The sequence below is a fragment of the Gadus chalcogrammus genome, chromosome 4 (assembly GCF_026213295.1).
Source record: "Gadus chalcogrammus isolate NIFS_2021 chromosome 4, NIFS_Gcha_1.0, whole genome shotgun sequence".
Taxonomy (NCBI): Eukaryota; Metazoa; Chordata; class Actinopteri; order Gadiformes; family Gadidae; genus Gadus; species Gadus chalcogrammus.
This window is the reverse complement of record NC_079415.1, coordinates 1,990,681-2,011,284: the sequence shown is the minus strand read 5'-3', so window position 1 is coordinate 2,011,284 and position 20,604 is coordinate 1,990,681. Positions and strand designations below refer to the sequence as shown.

At 45.0% G+C, this 20,604-nt stretch overlaps 2 protein-coding genes across 2 annotated transcripts; one reads left to right on the top strand and one right to left on the bottom strand.

The window, feature by feature from the left end:
* Positions 1-219: 219 nt before the first annotated feature.
* Positions 220-8,775, bottom strand: cmasa (cytidine monophosphate N-acetylneuraminic acid synthetase a). The gene is made up of 8 exons (XM_056589198.1): positions 8,342-8,775; positions 7,553-7,695; positions 6,057-6,212; positions 5,420-5,556; positions 4,783-4,877; positions 3,950-4,121; positions 3,178-3,343; positions 220-2,520 (listed from the first exon to the last, which is right to left on the bottom strand). Exons 1-8 carry the CDS (start codon positions 8,557-8,559, stop codon positions 2,306-2,308), a joined length of 1,302 nt encoding a protein of 433 aa, XP_056445173.1. The 5' UTR covers positions 8,560-8,775; the 3' UTR covers positions 220-2,305.
* A 4,038-nt stretch (positions 8,776-12,813) lies between these two features.
* Positions 12,814-20,584, top strand: LOC130381545 (protein shisa-like-1a). Its single transcript, XM_056589199.1, has 6 exons — positions 12,814-12,899; positions 14,766-15,331; positions 15,976-16,192; positions 17,150-17,300; positions 17,999-18,200; positions 19,265-20,584. The coding sequence occupies exons 2-5, from the start codon at positions 15,265-15,267 to the stop codon at positions 18,173-18,175; spliced, it is 612 nt and encodes a 203-aa protein (XP_056445174.1). The 5' UTR covers positions 12,814-12,899; positions 14,766-15,264; the 3' UTR covers positions 18,176-18,200; positions 19,265-20,584.
* The last annotated feature ends 20 nt before the right edge of the window (positions 20,585-20,604 follow it).

Here is a 20,604-nt window from a genome sequence, read left to right as displayed (position 1 = left end):
GAAAAAAAACATAAGGGGTCCCCCTTATGTTTTTTTTCATGACGACCAATAAAAAACATCAGTGTTTCCCCTTAAGTTTTTTTTTCATGATAGGTAACACTTGTTTTTTATTGGTCGTCATGAAAAAAAACACAAGGGGGACCCCTTATGTTTTTTTTCATGACGACCAATAAAAAACATCAGTGTTTCCCCTTAAGTTTTTTTTTCATGATAGGTAACACTTGTTTTTTATTGGTCGTCATGAAAAAAAACAGTTTTGAAAAAAAAAAACATTGTCCTTGTCAAATAAAATATAGGGGGTAACACTGTTGTTTTTATCAAAAGATGCGTAAAGGGTAACACTGTCGTTCGTTTTCTGTCTTCATGAAAAACCCATAAGGGGTAACACTGTCGAAATGTATCGAATAAAACATAAGGGGTAACACTGTTGTTTTTTAATGGTCGTCATGAAAAAAAAACATACGGGGAAACACTGTTGTCTTTGTCAAATATAATATAAGGGGTAACACTGTCGTGTTGTCCTTGTAAAATATTGGTCGTCAAGGGGTGTCAAATAAAATATAAGGGGTAACAAGGGTTGTTTTTCATCAGTCATCATGGGAAAAAAATATAAGACACTGTCGTTTTTATCAAATGAAACTTAAAGGGTAACACTGTATAGAATATAATAGAATAGAAACACACACGCACACACGCGCACACACACACACAAACACACACACACACTCAGATGGATCCGATCGGGATTTCCGTTGCGATGGGTTTCCTCCATCAGCGACTTATACAATACAATAAACAAATTATGTAAAACAAAACCACTCTTTCATTTTAAAATAATAGTATGCAAATATGTTGAATAGGCCTCCATCTTTGTTATACTTTTAAAATGTTCCTATATAGCCTATTTTATAGCTTACACACTGATATTCAACAGAGAAACACTGAGCATGCGCATTTCGTTAGACAAGTGGGGGCTCCATGATTTCTAAATCGAATGAGAGAGGTAAAATTAAGGAAGGAAAGCATAGTATGCCTTGCGACTGTGCTTCGCAGTATGCCTTGCGAAACCCAGTATGCCTTTCGAAACACTGCGTGATTGGTCGATGAAACGCTACCAGGAACGCCTAAAGGGCGTTCTTGTGTCATGACGGAAACGCCCAAGCCTGCAGCTGGACCCTTCTGCAGGTTTGTGGTTCAGGTTCTGTCACATACAGCCATGAAGTATGGGGTACCACCAAAATGTTTACTTTAAAGGTGATCACTTATTGCTATATCATGTGACTTGTAAAGTCAAGTATAACCTCAGAGAACAGCATCTCAGGTGTCCTGATGGCACAACGGTGAGTGCTGTAGGTTAACACTCTGTAGACTCTGTTTCAATGCCCCTCTCAAACATCACACACAAATCAGATCAAAACGCTCGCAAAATAATTTGGACCAATTTCAACCTCCTGTGCTGCCTGTTGACCAACTAGATTGAAGACACAAAAGAATCAACGTATTGATAAATAATGTTCTATTTTATTCATTCAGTGACCATAACCATAGATTATCATTGACAAAAAACAAATTAGGAGAAGATGCATATGCTGTTAAGAAGATTTGAGTTTGGTTGTAGTATCTGCAGTACAGAGCATTAACTGTAGGAGAAAGTTAATAAATTAGAAATATTAATAGTCCAGTTGATGCAAGCTTGTGTGACAAATAACGAAAAAACTGTTGATGCACTTCCAAGGATTTTCAAAAAACCTGATACATAGGATAGAATGCAATGACAAGGGAGTTTTCAATTATATCATCTTTAACACAACAGCGTCCTCTGGTGGTCGAATCTAGACACTACTCCACACCAGATACAACTCAAATTAAAAAGAACATAAATAACTGCTTGCTTCTTCAAAGCAAATTAAGAATCACAAAACAATCAGGTAAACAGCACCAGGACAGAGATAATCTGAGGATGCTTCCGGCACCCCACTTGCAATCAAGCAATGTTCACGTTGGATCGCTGGTCAACATGGGAGACCAATCGCACACATGCACGCACGCACGCACGCACACGCACACACACCATGCTTTGAAAAAAACAAAAATCCTTCATCCACATGTCAAATCCCCAAAAACTAAAACGATAAACCCTCCTAAAATATCACCGATTTGTGATCGTTAAACAAGCCCAAATAATCTCCTTGTCGCACAATCGTTTGCACTCGTCCAGTGAACCGTCCTCCGTCACGCTGTACCTCCGCCCCAGACGGCGTTCCTCCGTCCCAGGCGGCGTTCCTCCGTCCGACGCGGCGTTCCCTCAGAAGTTCTCGCGGTTGATGCGGTCGCGCTCCATCTGACACTTGGCCTTCCTCTTGAGGAGGAGGATGTGCTCGGCGAACTCCCGGACGGCGCCCTGCCCCCCTCGGGCGCGGCAGGCGTACTTGGCGGCGTTGACCGCCACGGCGGGCGCGTCCCCGGGCGCCGCGCTGAGCCCGGCCAGCTTCAGACACTCCACGTCCGGCTCGTCGAAGCCTGGGGAGACGGGGAGAGAGAGAGAGAGACGGGGAGAGAGAGGGAGAGGGAGAGGGAGAGAGAGAGAGAGAGAGACGGGGAGGGAGAGGGAGAGAGAGAGACGGGGAGGGAGAGGGAGAGGGAGAGGGAGAGGGAGAGGGAGAGGGAGAGGGAGAGAGAGAGAGAGAGGGAGAGGGAGAGGGAGAGGGAGAGGGAGAGAGAGAGAGAGAGAGAGAGAGAGAGAGAGTGTGAGAGAGAGAACACCAAACACCTTACTGTATGTTGTCGCCCTGGCACTAAAATAGTACTTAGCAGTGTGTCTAATATCTTATCCTAGCTAACTTTGTTGTATACTGGGCGTGGATTAACCTAGCGATTGTTAGTGCTTGGCACTTTGTTCTATGAATATCCTTGCTGTACCGACAGAGATGTTGTTTCTCCTTCTTCTGACAAATGTCCTTATTGTTAGTCTCTTTGGAAAAAAGCATCATGTGACTGCAAGTCATATTCAAAAATGCTTTTTGGAAGAAGACCAGTGGCTATTTCTTTATCTTAAAGAGACACAGTTTATGTGCTTAGTTTTGACGCTGAATTAACAGTTGTAAATACATTTTAAAAAAAAAAGGTAAAAAGATGACATGTCCTAAAACAAGGAGTAGCCTAAGATTAGTTTTGTACCCATGAACGCCACCTCCTTCCAGTCCAGCTTCTTCTCCTCTCGCCACTTCTCCACATCCAACAGGGTCTCCTCTCCCACATGCTTGACCACGCAACCGGTCCTCGTCGCCAGCTTGTCAGAAAGCACTTCAGACATGTCGTCTTCATTCGACACCAGCAGCACCACCTAGAGGCGAAAGGAGGTATAGCAGCAGATTTGACATGGTGAGTGACATTTACAGAAAAAGAAAATCTACATAGTTGAGCATATATCAAATCGAAAATAAACATCTCATCTGTTGAAGAGATGTAGCACATAATAGACATTCATTTATTCTTAATTTAGCTTTGTAAGCATAAAATACTTTGGCAGCTGCAGACCATACTAGTGGATACCAGAGCCTTGGATCACAAACCCTGAGAAAAGTGATTCATCGACTGACACTCATCGCTGGATTAGAAACTGTTGATTCGCTGAGTCATTGTTTATGTGGTGGTGGTGGTGGTGGTGGATGTGGTGGTGGTGGTGGTGGTGGTGGTGGTGGTGCTGGTGTTGGTGTTGGTGGTGGTGGTGGATGTGGTGGTGGTGGTGGTGGTGGTGGTGGTGGATGTGCTGGTGTTGGTGGTGGTGGTGGATGTGGTGGTGGATGTGGTGGTGGTGGTGCTGGTGGATGTGGATGTGGTGGTGGATGTGGTGGTGGTGGTGGTGGTGGATGTGGTGGTGGATGTGGTGGTGGTGGTGGTGGTGGATGTGGTGGTGGTGGTGGTGGTGGTGGTGACGGTGCAGACCCACCTCCACCCCTTCCCTCTTCAGGATGCGGATGCCCATGATGTCGCGGGTGTTCATGTGCACCATCTCGTCCCCGGAGGCCGACAGCGCCGTCTGTCCGTCCGTCAGACAGCCCGAGACGTGGCAGAACATCAGCTGCACCACCTCCGACTTGTCCTTGCCGAAGTAACCGAACCTGGGGGGGGGGAGAAACTGATTGTTTGTCGTTTTCAAAATGGTGGATGTGAAAGAATGTATGGAATGTAAAAAATTTAATTATAAAAAAATTAAAAGGTAATTCAATCATTTGGATAATTATTATAAATTATCTGTGAATCTTTCACACTCTCGTCCCGATTCTAAGAGTTCAGTCAACTATGGTTTACACACACGGTATATTCACGTGTTAACACACTTGGTTTGGAGGAGTGTGAAATTAGGGGAGTGTGAAATTATTACACACAGTGAACACATTATTCAGTGTGTTCACTGAATAATCACCTGACATCTAAAGAAATTGTAATTACACTTAATGATAAGTATACTATACTTCTGCTTTTAATACTGCACTTTGAATGTTGAGTAACATGAAAGTGTGTGTGGTCATTGCTGCTCCTAATCCAACAAAGACACGTATGTGCGCGCTGTCAAACCGGTTTACTCTGGCCCATCTGAATTAGATTCGCCATCGCAATCCAGAAATGTAAAGCGGTGTAACCAGTTTGCCGTACGCACGTTCCAACCAACCCTTAGAATAACAGAACAATCCTAGAAGAACAATAGAGAACACGTACTACAAACAACTCGCAGGTGACCCATTAGTTCTGAAACACACTTCGAGGTGGGGCCGTTCTCACCTCAGCACCCGCTGCTCAGCGACCGGCCAGTCGATGTCCACGTCGATGTCCACGCTGTACTCCGGTAACATCTCATAGTAGCCCATCTTTCCTCCCTTGGCCAGAAACACGACACGAATAAATTACAACGGGATATCACTAATATGACATGAATAGGAACATGATATCTTTGTGCTGGGATATGGGCAGCGGAACAAGCGTTGAAGCTTGTTTTTTATGGGGTTAATGGATGAGGACGCGACAGGATAGTCTCAATGGCTAGAGTGTCTACTCCTGGCCTGAGGGGGACATTGGGGTTGAATCCCCGATGTTAAGCAGAAATCCTGTCGCTTTAAACGGGTCTAAAATGAGACTAAATGGTAAAGCACTAACCAGTGGAAAAAGGTGGAGTATTTAAGATTGGAGTGTTGGTAAGAGAGGGCAGAAAATAGCTAAGCGAGACAAGGCTATCAGGTAAGAGACACCCTGATTGGTCATAAGGGAGTCGTAGGATATTCTCTCTCACTATGAGCCGATGGATGTCTGTGGCATTTTTAAACGATAACACTTCACCTGCCGAACTCGACAGGTGATCAATGGTACCACTACAGCAAGAGCGAGAGCGAGAGCGAGAGCGAGAGCGAGAGAGAGAGACTACCTGCAGCACCCCGTGGTTCAGGATCAGGTCCCTGGAGGCGAAGTAGAAGGATCCGTTCTCACACAGCTCCCCGTCCCAGTCCTGCCGCCGCGGCCGCTTGTTGGGGTTCATGTTCAGAGGGGCGGTCACGCCGTCGGCTGCGGAGGTCGGCACAGGGTCAAAGGTCAACTCCTTAAGCAACGCCCTGCGTCGCGCTCACAACTTGTTCTGCGTGCCCCTCAGGGTCATATAATAATGTGTGTTTATGTGACGGGCGGGGGGGGGGGGGGGGAAACAACGTAAGCAGGGTTTATCCGGTAAGTTTGCAAATGGTAAATTAATTGCATTTTTATAGCGCTTTTCTAACCAGTGGCCAGTCAAAGAGATTTACAATATTGCTAAACATTCACCCGTTCACGCACACATTCAAGCACTGACGGCGGTGTCAGCCACGCAGGGCGACAGCCGGCTCGTCGGGAGCAGTCAGGGTGAGGCGTCTCGCTCAGGGCCACCTCGACAGTCAGCTAGGAGGAGCCGGGGATCGAACTAGCAACCTTCCGGTTACCAGCCAACCCGCTCTACCTCCTGAGCCACACGCCGCCCAAACATGCGCGACCCACATACTTTTGTTGACGTCCACGTCAGGGACGGTACTCACTGTCCTTCTTGGCCTCCCGCCAGCGGAACTGGTGTCGCCGCACCACGGAGAAGACCGATTCGTAGCCCTCCAGCGTGATCTTCTCCAGCGCCTCCTTCACGTGGAACGGGTGCAGGCAGGGCGACGTGGCCTGGATGTTGCAAACCACGTCCACCTCTGAGGAGCACCACAAACAGGACAGCGGTTGGAGCGGTCGTGGCGGTTGTATCGTAGCGGTCGTAGCGGTCGTAGCGGTCGTAGAGATCGTAGCGGTTGTATCGTAGCGGTTGTATCGTAGCGGTCATAGCGGATGTATCGTAGCGGTTGTATCGTAGCGGTTGTATCGTAGCAGTTGTATCGGTTGTATCTTAGCGGCCGTAGCGGTTGTATCGTAGCGGTTGTTCGTAGAGGTCATGGGGGGGGGGGGGGAATGCGGACTCAGCTCCGCCGCTCTCCTCGTGCCGGTGGAACGTTTGAGGGCCAAGGTGGCGTGTGGAATCACAGATTAGAGATCAGGGTTCAATACTAAGCGTGGTTACACTGCCATGTATGCCCGTTTTATTTGGAACTTTTTATCCGGCACAGTCCGCGCGTTAATCCAGATTTCGCACCTTAACGTCACCTCTGGAACCCTACAGATATTGGGGGGTTCATTTTCATGTAAATGCGATTAAAGGGGACCTATTATGCTTTTTCGACTTTTACGACCTATAAACGTTGTTATAATGATTGATAGTCATGTTTAACCATACACAAAAAACGATGTAGATTTTCGGGAAACTCTTCCTCTCATCTGGGCGCTTTCAGCCTTCTCTGTCAACGCTCGGTTTCGTCCTTCTCCGCCCCCTCGCCCCCCTCCTGCCAACCCCACTCCGTTGTGATTGGTTACCTTCCTTGGAGCCCGCGCGTGCGGGCAGATTTGACCAGGCATATGGGGGCGCGGCAGGAGTGCCTCTACGGAGATGATTTCCCGGAAATGTGAACAAGTGAATCGCAAACGTTGTCCCGAGTGTTTAGCGCTCTGCACAGCCACCCCAGACTGTCAGCAGGGGATACGTCGAAATGCATGTACGTCATTATTTGACACTTTTGTATGGTTAAACATGACTATCAATCATTATAACAACGTTTATAGGTCATAAAAGTCGAAAAAGCATAATAGGTCCCCTTTAAACAGCATCGCGATTCCAGGGGCGGGATTTGGGTAGAGGTGTTGATAAATAATAAGTTGGCTTTTTTGCACTTGTATATAGTTAACCGCGATTGTAATCATAGTAGCTTCAGAATGTAAGTTGTTGTGTTTGAATGAATGTTTTTCCATGTTTGTTAATTTCCTTTATAATTAATTAAAGAGAAACTATTTGTCATTACAGGGAGACATTGTTGTGTTTGAAACAGCCCACAGCGTTTCAAAGTTTTAAGGATTGAGGTATATTTACATCGGACTGTACAGCACTCTCTTGAGGACTCTCCCAATGTAAACTCCCATGATGCACCCTGCTGCAGACGCCCTTTACCTGGGTGCAGCCGGGCGAACTCCTGGATGGCCTCCAGAGAGCTGGACGAGTCTCTTGAGACCTCCGGGCTCCTGGGGTGAACCTTGGCCCCGAAGGCCAGGGATACCTTCACGATGTCCTCGTGGTCGGTGGAGACCCAGATACTGGAGGGGGGGTACCAGAGCGGGGCGAAGGCACAACGTCAGGCACAGGGTGTGGCCCCATATTGGGAACAGTGAGACGATTAATTCAACCAGGAAATATTCACTTTGAAGATAGACCACACTTTGAACTGTCGCTTACACCAAATCTAAAGCTTTGAAATAAGAAGAAAGGAGATTAACTCATTGAGAGTTCAACCTTTAATGATTTTAACTTTTAATCATCCTCGATGGCTTGAAGGGTACCCTAGTGGGTTCTCAATAATTTTAATTTAATTGTTGCTCCATGTTCCTCCTCCGTTTTCGCGACAATAGACGACCCTTTAGCCAAGCTTTTTACAATCATAAGTCTGCCTGTGAAACAAGAAAACGTTAGGCCAGACAAGTGTTAACTATTAAAGTCAGCTGATGCTCAATGAACATATTGTTTCATGTAGATGGGGCCATGGCACAGGGATAAGGGAAGTTTTTCCACTTTATCACCAGAAGTTGCCAAGAAACTATCCTAATCCAATCCCTAAATCCAGCAGCACAGGTCGTCACGTATCGATTTACACTTCCCCCCATATCACCACTACACAACTCCACCCGATCCACAGCGGACAGTACACCGAGTCCCATGATCCACAGCCGAGTCCCATGATCTCACCTGTCGAACATGTTTGCGTCCGCCGCAGCCCTCAGCACCCACCCGAGGAGGGGCACTCCGGCCAGCATCTTGATGTTCTTCAGCGGGATGCCTTTGCTGCCTCCTCTAGCGAGGATCAGGGCAGCGACGTGCCTCTTCTCCCCATTCTTCCCGACCTCCATGTCCGCTTCCAGAGGCACGTCTCCCGGAGAGCGACGGGTTCGTTTTCTTGCAGACATGTAATGTTTACTACGAAGTACTAGTACTGCTACAGGACACGACAGATAAAAGCAAAACACTAATAAATACCGCTGATCAAATAGGTGGAGCAAAGTGGAGCAACTGTGCTAGATTAATTTAGTTTGAGTAAATGACCAAAGTGGTGCACCTTTGATCACAGCTGGCATCAGGATTCGGAGGTTCCGTGTTAGTGTATTGTGCCACGCATGCCATTGGCTGCAAGGCGGGACCAGCCAGGCAAGGTTAATCGATCGCCGAGATCATTTTGATTGGAGAAAGAAATGGAGCAATGCAATGAATACAATTATAAAGTCGTTGCAATGCCAGGTGTGGGACTGAGCCAAATTGTGAAAATAAAAAGCCAGTAAATAGTGACACCAAATAGGGCAATGCAATTGTAATAAAAAAAATGCAACAAAAGTAATAAATATACAAATTTGGGAAACTGGTAAATTTTCTGTGTTATGTTGTGTATGTAAAAAAAAAAAAGTTAAATATTATTTACTGCAAATCTTCTAGATACGGATTTCACTAACTATTTTATCAAATGTCCCGTATTTGATCTGGAGATTTAGTTCCAACATTCGACGGGAGAGGGAGCCAACTTCACTGTCGACTTGGATGTTGAGTCAATGTAAATTTTCAAGTTCATATGACGTCACGTTATTTTTAGTCCACACGCAACTATTTCCATTTTTACCACTAGCGTTGGATGAATTAATTTACTTATTTTCTCTCCCGCCCTTCATGTTACTCATATTAACCCTAACCCTATTTCAGATGAGGTGGGTCTGGAAGTATACGTTTTTTGCCAAAACAGCTATGTGTCTGAATGGCTTGAGTACAGGATGAGGCTAATACCTAAACTCAAACATCTCTAGCTCTATACCTAAACTTAACCATCTCCTAAAACCTAAACGTAACCATCTCTAATATCAAAACTTAACCATCTGTAATACCTCAACTTCACCATCTCCAACACCTCAACTTCACCATCTCCAACACCTCAACTTCACCATCTCCTAAAACCTGAACTTTACCATACCATCTGAATTTCATCATCCGCAAAACCTTCACTTTACCATCTCTAACCTGATACCTGAACTTCATCATCTCCTAAAACCTTCACTTTACCATCTCTAACCTGATACCTGAACTTCCCCATCCTCTCTGACCCATGAGGACGGGCTGTGATTGGCCCGTTCGGACACGACACTGGGAACAGTACTTTGTTGCTGACCATCGTCTGCTACTGATGCAAATGACCTGCAGGCGTAAGGGCTGAGAGGAAGCACAACGGAAGATGTCCTTTTAATTGGGACAAGTTGCGTGGGTTGGTCCGCTGAAACATTTGACTAATCGTGATTAAAGCAGTGCTGTCTTTTCTGTAACATCAGCGGCTAAGCTACAGTAAGACTGGCTCAGCAGTAGACGCAAACTGTTGGTGTGCAGACACAGCAGAATTAACACCACTGAAGTCTCTCTCTCTCTCTCTCTCTCTCTCTCTCTCTCTCTCTCTCTCTCTCTCTCTCTCTCTCTCTCTCTCTCTCTCTCTCTCTCTCTCTCTCTCTCTCTCTCTCTCTCTCTCTCTCTCTCTCTCTCTCTCTCTCTCATATATCGAAACCATTTATTAAGGCTGGTTAGGGGAACTTTAAATAGATGATTTATTCTGTAACCGAGATTCAAATGTGAGACAAAGAATGTGGTAATGCCACCGCAGTGTTTCTGACTGCTGAGTAATTGAACGTCACGGAAAGTAAAGTGAGGCAGAGAAAGAAAAAAAGAAAAGAAAAATATTATAAAAATAGCGCATCCGAGCCATGACGCGCACGTTCGTAAAGACGTATCTCCATCCACGTGAAGGTTAGTGTGATACTGGGACGCTGCTTTTATAACCGCCGAAAATACCTCCATTCACACTCCTGTTGAGCAGCACGCTGGAGAAACCAATAACCAGGCAAAGACAGAGCATTTCAAAGAGATGAAATCGGAAACGTTTCAAGACAATTACCTTCTTTTTTTTATGTTTTTTTGTTATCTTTTATTGATGCTGCAACTTATTTTTTTACCTATTTCTACTTTTTATGACTTACTTTGTTATCGTGATCTTGTATCGTTGCTGCTATGTGAATTGTTACAGAACCAAGCATAATAATTCTACTCTTGTTTTACTTGTACGCTAAGATGTAATAAAATAAACTCAGAGTGGCGCATGTGCTGTTGCAGCCGGAGCCTCACCTGGCCCGGGGCAGACTGATTGGATTCCGAGGCTGGGTGGTACACCTGTGGTAGATTAGACAATAAGGCCTCACAGGTTGAGCCAGCCTTCACATCGCTCACTCAGGAACGCTCTGACGCGTGTTTCTGATCCCCACCTGCTCTGAGTGGAGCCAGCCTTACAGAGCAAGTGTAGCCATGGTTACAACAACAACAACAACTCCCTGTTAGCTGGTATCCGAGGAGGCGCCCGGTGAAGCCAGCAGGGAGCTACGTATGTGTGGCAGGGCTACAATCAGAGTCCACTCTATTGGCACAATGCTGTGCAACACAGAGAGCTTCAATCCTCATAGTCGACCTGCATGACAAGTCCTAAGATATGTGCCCAAATACAGACAACGTGCAAACAATTTTGATAAATTACCTTATGGTGCATGACTGAACGGCAAACTATGGTGCATCCTAATATTTATTATAACTAAGCTTGTTTTTGGAATAGGCTTAGTTTTATTGAGGATGCGCCATGTGTCATCGATTCTCGAAATCTAAATCACCCATCATGGGTGAATATTCAGACGATAACGCATGGAGACTTAGTCCCCTGTTTTAAAGTCTCCCCCCCCCCCCCCGCTCCACACACACACACACACTCACTCACGCACACACACACACACACACGTAAACAAGGGGATTATGGATCAGGAAGGTTGGCGAGGGGCCCAACAAGTTGGAAGAAAGAGTGAAAGAGGGATGGAGGGAGAGAGAGAGAGAGAGAGAGAGAGAGAGAGAGAGAGAGAGAGAGAGAGAGAGAGAGAGAGAGAGAGAGAGAGAGGGAGGGAGAGAGAGAGAGAGAGAGAGAGAGAGAGAGAGGGGAGTGGATGGAGAGAGAGAGAGGGGAGTGGATGGAGAGAGAGAGAGAGAGAGAGAGAGAGAGAGAGAGAGAGAGAGAGAGAGAGAGAGAGAGAGAGAGAGAGGGGAGTGGATGGAGAGAGAGAGAGGGGAGTGGATGGAGAGAGAGAGAGAGAGAGAGAGAGAGAGAGAGAGAGAGAGAGAGAGAGAGAGAGAGAGAGAGAGAGGGAGAGAGAGAGAGGGAGAGAGAGAGAGAGAGAGAGAGAGAGAGAGAGAGAGAGAGAGAGAGAGAGGGGGAGAGAGGGGGAGGAGGATGGAGATAGAGAGAGTAAGAGAGAAAGAAGAATCAATTGCGAGTCCTGAGCAGGTTGAATGCATTTTGTTACATATTTCATAACAAGTTAAAATTGTACCTGCCAAATGCTGGGACATTACATTTGTATCTGCATCAATGCTTGAACCAGCATGTCATAGAATATTTATGAGCATAGAAAACTGTGCTATGCACAAGTTGAAGTGGGACTTTATTACTGGAGACAAACCAATATTGTCCAATCAGATCCTGATCCCCTCATTCCCTCAGAGTCCTAAGTCCAATCTGTAAGATGTTGATTCTCATCACCATAACAGAGATTCAGCGGGTCCCCAAAGCCAAAACTACCACATGCTGTGCATTAGAGCACATGAATTAGAAATGATAGGAAGCACAACAGCTACACCCCTTTAGAAATACAGCATTTCACCCACCACAATTGTATGTGGACCGTCCAATGTGGGCCCATTACGAAACCTCGGCTGGTATATTCTGTATAGATGAACCGTGGCCACCCCTCATATGTATGGCTTGCCCCCTTTATCGCAGATCTGTCTTTTCCCTCTCTCTCTCTCTCTCTCTCTCTCTCTCTCTCTCTCTCTCTCTCTCTCTCTCTCTCTCTCTCTCTCTCTCTCTCTCTCTCTCTCTCTCTCTCTCCCCCTCTCCCCCTCTCTCTCTCTCTCTCTCTCTCTCTCTCTCTCTCTCTCTCTCTCTCTCTCTCTCATATGCTGGAATCTACTATCTTTTCCTTCCCCTCCAGTCTCCTGAGTTTCTCTCCACCCCCCCCCCCCCCCCCCCCCCTCTCCTCTCCCCTCTCTCTCCTCTTCTCCGACTACACTGCAAGAGATCAGTCCTCTGGTGTGAGCAGACCCGCCGTGGAAAAGGGATTGAGAGAAGGAGAAGAGAGATTTGAGGAGAGGAATATCGGCTACTTTTCCTCCCGCCATGTGAAGTGGAGAGGTGAGTGGATCGTTTTCTATTCATGACCTACATGAAAACATTGTGGACATGACGTCCATCATTATTTTTTAAGTAGGTAAGACTAGGGAGTTTTAAAAAAAATAAAAAAAAGAGAGAGAGAGAGAGAGAGAGAGAGAGAGAGAGAGAGAGAGAGAACAGAAAAGAGCGAAAGAGAACGATCTTTCCCTCAGTCCCCACGTTTCTCCGCCAGTGAAAAGTGTAGCAACTACGCACATGTGCTTGACGGGAAAGATAGATTCAAGGAACCAATCAGTGGAAAGATGCCCTGATTAGTCAAAAATGACATGGGAGCGGTCTTTAAAAAGTCTAAAGTGGCTTCAAAGAGGCAGGTGTAGTCAACTCCTAAGAGATATTATCCCATAGCATTTCAGTCACTAACAGCTAACAAATGAGCGTCAAAGTTCAGCTGATGAATCTTACATACATCACCTTTAAATACCTGGAAATTGATTGCACTTTAGGACAGAGACATTTTTTTCAACAAACATGATTACAGAATCGGTTGCAGTAGGTTAAGATGTGTGTGAGTGGGGCATCATGAACCAATGACATCTAGGGAAAGCCAGGGTTACGGGGAATTCCGTTGGAGACCTTTTGAAATCACAATAGCTGGGCAAAAGCCAGATGATGTAACGTTTATGTTATTGTAAACCAAACCACATTGCCTGAAATATCAGTGCTGCTTTGAGCACCAAAATAGAACATTTCTTGTTTGTCTAATTAACGAGACACACCATGTTTGCACTCAAACCATTTGAATTGATATGAAACTTATTCACCTTATTGCTATTGTACTACGCTGTCTTCCTGTGCCACACTGATGTACACAGTGAGCTCCGAGTATACATGCCAAGATACACATTCACATAATAGATGGTTAATTTAAACAAAGAAAGACGACAGGTGGGTGGCATTGACAGTATCCACCTTGGTACATCTTCTTGTGACTTTGTTTTCTTCGAACCTACCAACCCATAAATCGAGGGTACATCCCATAATGTTTGGGGGCCAGCAGTGTGAAAGTAAACCCGAGCTACAGCGAGACAGGGGCCTGTCGGACCCTCTCCAGGGGGTCTGAGTGGGCTTCATTATCTTTCTGATATTCTTCACATTTTCTTGACCCCTTAAACCGGGAAAAAAAGAGAGAAAGCCAGAGTGACCTTCGTTGTTAGGCTTATGAATAATTCCACTCGATTTCGTTTGTAATGAATGGCTTTAATGAGGTGTCATCCTCAAAGAGGAAGTTGTTCCTGAGATAGGGATATTTAAGGAACGGGTGTAATGTAAGAAGACCTCCAAGTCTGCTCAGAGCTTCAACTAGGAGAGATTTTAGATCACCTTTCTCCCATGGCACGGATGTCCTACCAGACAGCAACATAATCATTCGATAAGTATTGATTTTATATAAACGTAGGAACCTGCATCATCATAACTTTTTAATAGCGAGGATGTTTCAACTTGGCTTCTTGTTGACAAAGCATAACAAAGTGAAGCGTGAACACAAATCTTAAGGCGCTGATTTAATGGAAGTGTGGCACTTTTTGAAAATATATATGCTGAGGATTGTTTTGTTATTTGTGCTTGACTTCATTTTTGTGCTTGTTGAAAACTAACACTCTGTATGTTCCATGCATATCTTTATTGACATTCATTATTTGAAAGACAGAACTGTGCCAACAGAATGTTATTATGTGGAGATGAGTGATCATCTCTTAAAGCACTTGTAATTCAAAGAAACGTTTTATAACCTTAATAAATGTAGATATTTACGAGCACAATGACAGATCCAAGGTCCACCATCTGAGCTGTCCTCTGAAATGCATCTTTTTTTTTTTTTTTTTGCAGGTGACGAGACAGAAGAGAAGACACATTGGAACAAGCTCAGACATGCCGGGACACATGAAATAGAACGGGCTCTCCCATTGGCCGACACCCTTTGGAATACGTACACCACCAACAATAACTGGAATGAATATCTTATTCACTTCATTCTTTGCAGCTGTGAGCAGGTGAGGGTTTAGAATGACTGACGGATGGACGGGTCAATACGGGTGCAATACACGGTGCTGTGCCTGACCTAGGGCCTATACCCACACGTCTGGCTGCTGTGGACCCCGACAGCATTCTATGAGCAGGCTGCACATTGGAACTCAGCCCTTGGAACTCAAAAAAATAACTATACAATTTCCTTTGAAGACCGGACTTTAATTACTATCGACCGCTATGATGTAACCTCAAACGGGGTGTGTCCAAAACCAGACTTGAGAAGATTGAATCATAGACCAGGAGACCAGACAACGATCGACCGGCCGCCATCGCTCACCTTTCCGATGTAGAGCCCGAGATGACGTCACACCGTCGCTGGTTCCTCCATGTCCGCGTGGCGATCTTCGTCCTGGTCTCCACCGCTGGTATCATCTCCATCCTCAATTTCTGAGTATAGTTCTAAATAAACAGTCGCTTACACTTCTACTCACACTTAGCTGACACTAAATAATAGGCCCTTATCACAAAGGCCTCATAGTTTGGCTGAAAACCGGTGCAGCTCTTTAGGGCTCTGTAGGCATGCTAGTAACCCGTTATTAAAGCTAGGGTAGGCAATTTATTTTAAAAGCATTTTTGTCGTATTTGTTCTTCTCTTTACATCCCGACAGCAATCAATCAAATACTCTGAGAAAGGAAAAAAAAATCGGGTTTCTGTTGCTGTCGCAGGCCTGTATGAGCCCGACGTTCTAAATATAGGCTTTCTTGCTGATTTCTCAAAATTGCCTACCCTCGCTTTAACTTCAGAAATACACATGTGGTCACCACTACTATAAAACCTCTTGGATACAGGCCTAGCGCCCTAGCAGGACGGTCTATGATGATATAGATGATAAAGATGGGGTATCTTTAACTGCTTCAAACACTGTCCAACATTATAACAGTTTGTGGTTTTCTAGGAGATCAACTTCTTGGAAGGCATATTGACTGGTGGCGATGATCTTATTGGCTTACAGTGTTCAAACCATTACCCAATCATTCTCCACCCTTTCTCCCGCTCTTCCGACGAAAGCCCTCTCCAGTCAGTTACGAGTGTGCGAGACCTACACCGACCACAAGGGGCACTCTCACTTCGGCTTCCACTGCCCCCGCCTGTCAGACAACAGGACCCTTCTGTTCTGCTGTCACCATAACAACACGGCCTTCAAGTACTGCTGCAATGAGACGGAGTTCCGAGGCATCATGGACGTCAACGCCAGCTCCTCCTCCTCCAGCAAGCACACTCAGAAGTAAGCCTCGTCTTTCGGATGCTACTTTCTGAATGTCACACAGTGGGCATCGTTGGATACAGTCTGCAATTCACGAGGAGAATCCCTTTAAAATGTGCTCATGTCAAATAAACAGGGAAGCGTGACTTAACTATTTTTAAGCCTCGATCCCTAAAAGGGCCTTCCCTTTTATCGTGCTGTAAAAGTGTTTAATAATTCAAGCTCCAAATGCACCTACTGCATTAAGGAATCGATAGAGCACTGAATAATACATGGAGGTCTGACTGATGCCCGTCCCTGGCTATTTGGTGCATAGGAGAGATGGACATAAAAACAAACCCAGTGTTAACCCAGACTTTGTTAACCCAGAACTCTGACTAAATAATATTAATTGACTCAATACGGCCGTAATTGTGAAATTGTAATAAACAATATTGACTTAATTACGGTTGAAACATTGCAACTAATACCCGCTGGGAATATCCAGGAACAAATTGCCTTGTTGTTGGCCTCCTTTTTCATACTAGGACCCATATAATCAACTTGAGTCTAGGCCCTCTGGCCTAGGCTAGAGAAAGTACATTATTATTTTATGAAGTGTTGGAGCCAGAATGTGGGATTGATGTTACCTTGTAACACCAAATGGCCAAAGACAGGGAACTCATCCAACAGCAAGTGTTTAACCCAATTTGAGTCAATATTGACATTTGACCCTACATTTTTAATACTTATTGCAATTAGGTTGACATTTGGTACAGGATCAATCCATAGTGTTTCTATATTACCCACTACATCACGTTTCATCGAAGCTGCCCATCGAAAATCGTCCTTTCAGGGGGATGTTAACGCTCCCCCTTGGCCCTAAAAGTGAACACTCAAGCGGTAGGGGTGAGGGTTTGGGTGACGCCTGAATTGAGATTCAACGTAAGTTGTTTAAAGTTTAGTTTTCCTTTGAAGCTGACCTTGGTTTCCTCCCAGTGACTACGCGGCCGTGATCGGGGTGTGGGTCTACGGGTTCTTTGTGCTGGCGCTGATCCTGGTGGACTTCCTGTACTACGCTGCGGTACACAGTGAGCTCTGCAGGGACTACCTGGTGGCCGCGGGCCTTGGGGGGGCATGGCTGACCCAGGTGAACGTCTGGATTGTACATTAAGTCAAAGTTAAACAAAAGGTGGTACAATTAAAGTATGTTGTTGTAGCGCTTTAAAATGTAAGAAAGGCCCTGGAATAGCCCTAGCTATCATCTTAATTTTATTAAAGAAATATATTTTTGTCATACTATATTTTCTCTATTTAAAAGGCAGTCTGGGAATTTATGAGAAACGTTACGAAAAAATGCCACCCCTCCTTCCAGTCCTTCCTCCAAAGCCCCCCAAAACACATGACTAGCATGCTAGCTTTAGCGATAGCACAGCCAATCCAGCATTTCTTTGTGACTACTTTTTTTGTATTGATCATTGTCGGGATGTTAAGAAACTGTCAACAAATAAGAAATAAATAAATGCTCCAACATAAAAAAATAGCTTACAATGCCTTTGACGCTGCTGTCCCTACCAGCCCCACTATGGTTTGATTAAATTGTGCGTTGATTGAATCTCACGGTTCTCGTGCATTCGGAGCAGCAGCGATACCCATACACAAACGCATGAGAACCACGAGACTCAATCGAAAACACAATCGAATCAAAACAAAGCAGGGTGACCGAAAAGCGTCCCCCTCCAGCTTCAAGTGCAAAATCTGCAACGTAACAACAAATTGCTGGTCGTTGATATTGAAACGTACATGATATACATATATATATTTATGTATATATCTATTGGTATCCAGGCACAGAGCCAGCCCCGGGGTGGGGATGGGGACCCGCCCGCGGCCCTGACACAGGCCATAGCGGAGAAGGGTCCTGCGTGTTCCGGCCGTCCAGACCCCCCCGGTCACCGGCAGCACGAGCCCCAGGAACTGAAGCCCGGCCTGGGCACGGAGGGCCAGCTCCGACCCGACACATAGCACGACACGGAGAGAGACTCCGGAGGTAGGACGTCTTTAAGTTAAGGTACATGAAGTGTGGTATGGCGTTTATATGATACTGAGGGGACGAGGGCGAAATAGGAAATAATACTTTATTATTTTATTTGTTTGTCTAAATATCGGCAGGGTAAGATTGCTGCTACCACACGTGCACTCACACAAACCAATAGTATAGCCTAAGTAGCAAATACACGCACGCACACACACACACACACACACACACACACACACACACACACACACACACACACACACACACACACACACACACACACACACACACACACACACACACACACACACACACACACACACACACACACACACACAAATATGTAAAACTTGGCTCCTAGTTCCAGATAAAAGGAGTGTTTAATAGTCCCCAATAGACCCCGTGTGTGACCCTAATAGTCCACATCTTTGCCCACCTGGTAATACATCACCTCACCGCTGACTTTACCCCAGTCTCGGTCCCAGTCTCCCACCTTTAAATAGTGGCTGAATACATTTACATGATTAGTCTCTCCCACAGCCCAGTTATGTCAGCCGCGGCGCTGATGGATCGCGTTCCGGAGGGACGGGTCTTTAGTCACACACGCGCTGCCGCTGCTCTATCCTCCGCGGCGATCAGTGCTCCGTCCCACACTATGCTAGGAATTCTTGTTTAGGACGACTGCCCTACTTATCCTACCTGGAACGCTCACAGGACGACTGTCCGTCCGTCCTAATGGGCCTGGCTTGTTGTGTCGCTGTTAAGGGTTTGTGATTCGGTTGTTAACTCGTGAGTTCACGGCGATAAGAAAAGTAGAGATTTAATTATCAGTGTTTTGATAATTATGGTCATGAGAGGGACACACGAATGTGGTTCACACTGCAAAAACGTTTGTAGGGCAAAGGTGAAATGTTTGTAGGGAGACTCTCTTTACATGAAGGGAAACACTAAAACACTAAAAAAAGTAAAGTCGAACTACGAAAATATTCGATTGGGTTTAATTAAAAACTACTCCAAGACTGGGCATCGAATGATACATAATAATGAAATAATTTTCTGTTTCTTTGGGTTTCCAGAGCTATCTGGATAAAGGTTCACGGTTCCTTTCCTGGTCACGTGACCTGGCCATGATCTGCAAATATGTCCTGTGGACGCGGAACCAAGACTCAGATGTTGGTTGGTTAAAAGAGGTTAAAGGCATCCTGTCAAAGCCAACGGTTACCTAGCAACAAGCAGGTGAAGCCGGAGCAGCAGTATGGCCTAGCAACCTAGGGCAGGTACTGTATCAGAAATGGTCCTAGTTAACGAACTCCATCCAGAGACTGAACCGTGTATATCAAGATCTTTTTTTCCATCTTTCATCCTTCATCTGCGTCAAATATGGATAAAGATTTGTCAATTATGACAGCATTATATTTGAAGTGAATGGATGAACATGAACAGATTCTGGAGATACAGAAGAAAAGTTTACTTGATATCTAAATCCAAGAACAGTAAATTCAAAAAGAAGAGTCACTATTCTATTGTTGTGGTCTATGTTTGACTTTAGCATCACAGCCTTCTGTGTAGGTAAGATCCATGGTTATACACACTTTAACCATTAACGACTGTTAATTAACATGCTCATTAAGAAATAGCAATAATGTGTAATGTGACTTATTGCGGAAACGTTTTTGTGGTAAACTAGATTTCTAGTTTCTCTGCTTTCCAAATGTACACTTAGGGCATCTATAGTGTCTGCCTACATTGTATTAGTAAAGTGTGTGGTGTATACAGATAGTATTATACATAAATAAGATGAGATTTATTAGATACCTGCTGTAAACACTTCTAACGTGTTGTAATGTCATCTTGACGTTAGGTTAGCTAGAGAGTTCACTGCTATTGTTTACCCATAATATAGAAGTAGACTACATTGTTGTTTGATGAGCTTTATCCGTTTAGCCGACCTGAGAATGACTAATGGATCATACTGTAGCACTGAGGTGCTTAATGCACAAGTTAAACGAGTCAGCACTTTATGAAACACTTTGTTGAGACAGCAGAGCAAAATAAATGGTAGCCTATAAAATGGTGAAAGTTAAAAACGTTAACCTATGGCACAATATGTGTTTGTAAATGTGTCACAAAATCGTAGGTATATACGCAAACGTGCAGATTGTGAAGCTATGCAAATATAGGATGTGGTCCGATGTTCAGTGTGTAAGGACAGAGGGCTTACCGGTTAATATATTCAGTTTTATGCAGCTACTGTAGCAGTCCTGTGGGGATTCCATGCAGAACATTTGTTTTCTAGTGTCTCAAGAATATCTATCTCGAACTCTCTCGAAATAGCATCCGAGATGTGCAGACTAGATTATGATTATTATTCATCATTCAGGCTTCAATTGATTATTATGCGGATACAATAAATGAC

Excerpts from the sequence above, each read along its gene's own strand:
- cmasa (XM_056589198.1), bottom strand. The coding sequence starts at position 8,559 with ATGTCTGCAAGAAAACGAACCCGTCGCTCTCCGGGAGACGTGCCTCTG. Across the intron at positions 4,878-5,419 it reads TGAACCACGGGGTGCTGCAG|GGAGGAAAGATGGGCTACTA; the intron begins GTAGTCTCTCTC and ends TTTCTGGCCAAG. Across the intron at positions 4,122-4,782 it reads GCTGAGCAGCGGGTGCTGAG|GTTCGGTTACTTCGGCAAGG; the intron begins GTGAGAACGGCC and ends CCCCCCCCCCAG.
- LOC130381545 (XM_056589199.1), top strand. The coding sequence starts at position 15,265 with ATGACGTCACACCGTCGCTGGTTCCTCCATGTCCGCGTGGCGATCTTC. Across the intron at positions 15,332-15,975 it reads CGTCCTGGTCTCCACCGCTG|CCCTCTCCAGTCAGTTACGA; the intron begins GTATCATCTCCA and ends TTCCGACGAAAG. Across the intron at positions 17,301-17,998 it reads GGGGGGCATGGCTGACCCAG|GCACAGAGCCAGCCCCGGGG; the intron begins GTGAACGTCTGG and ends ATTGGTATCCAG.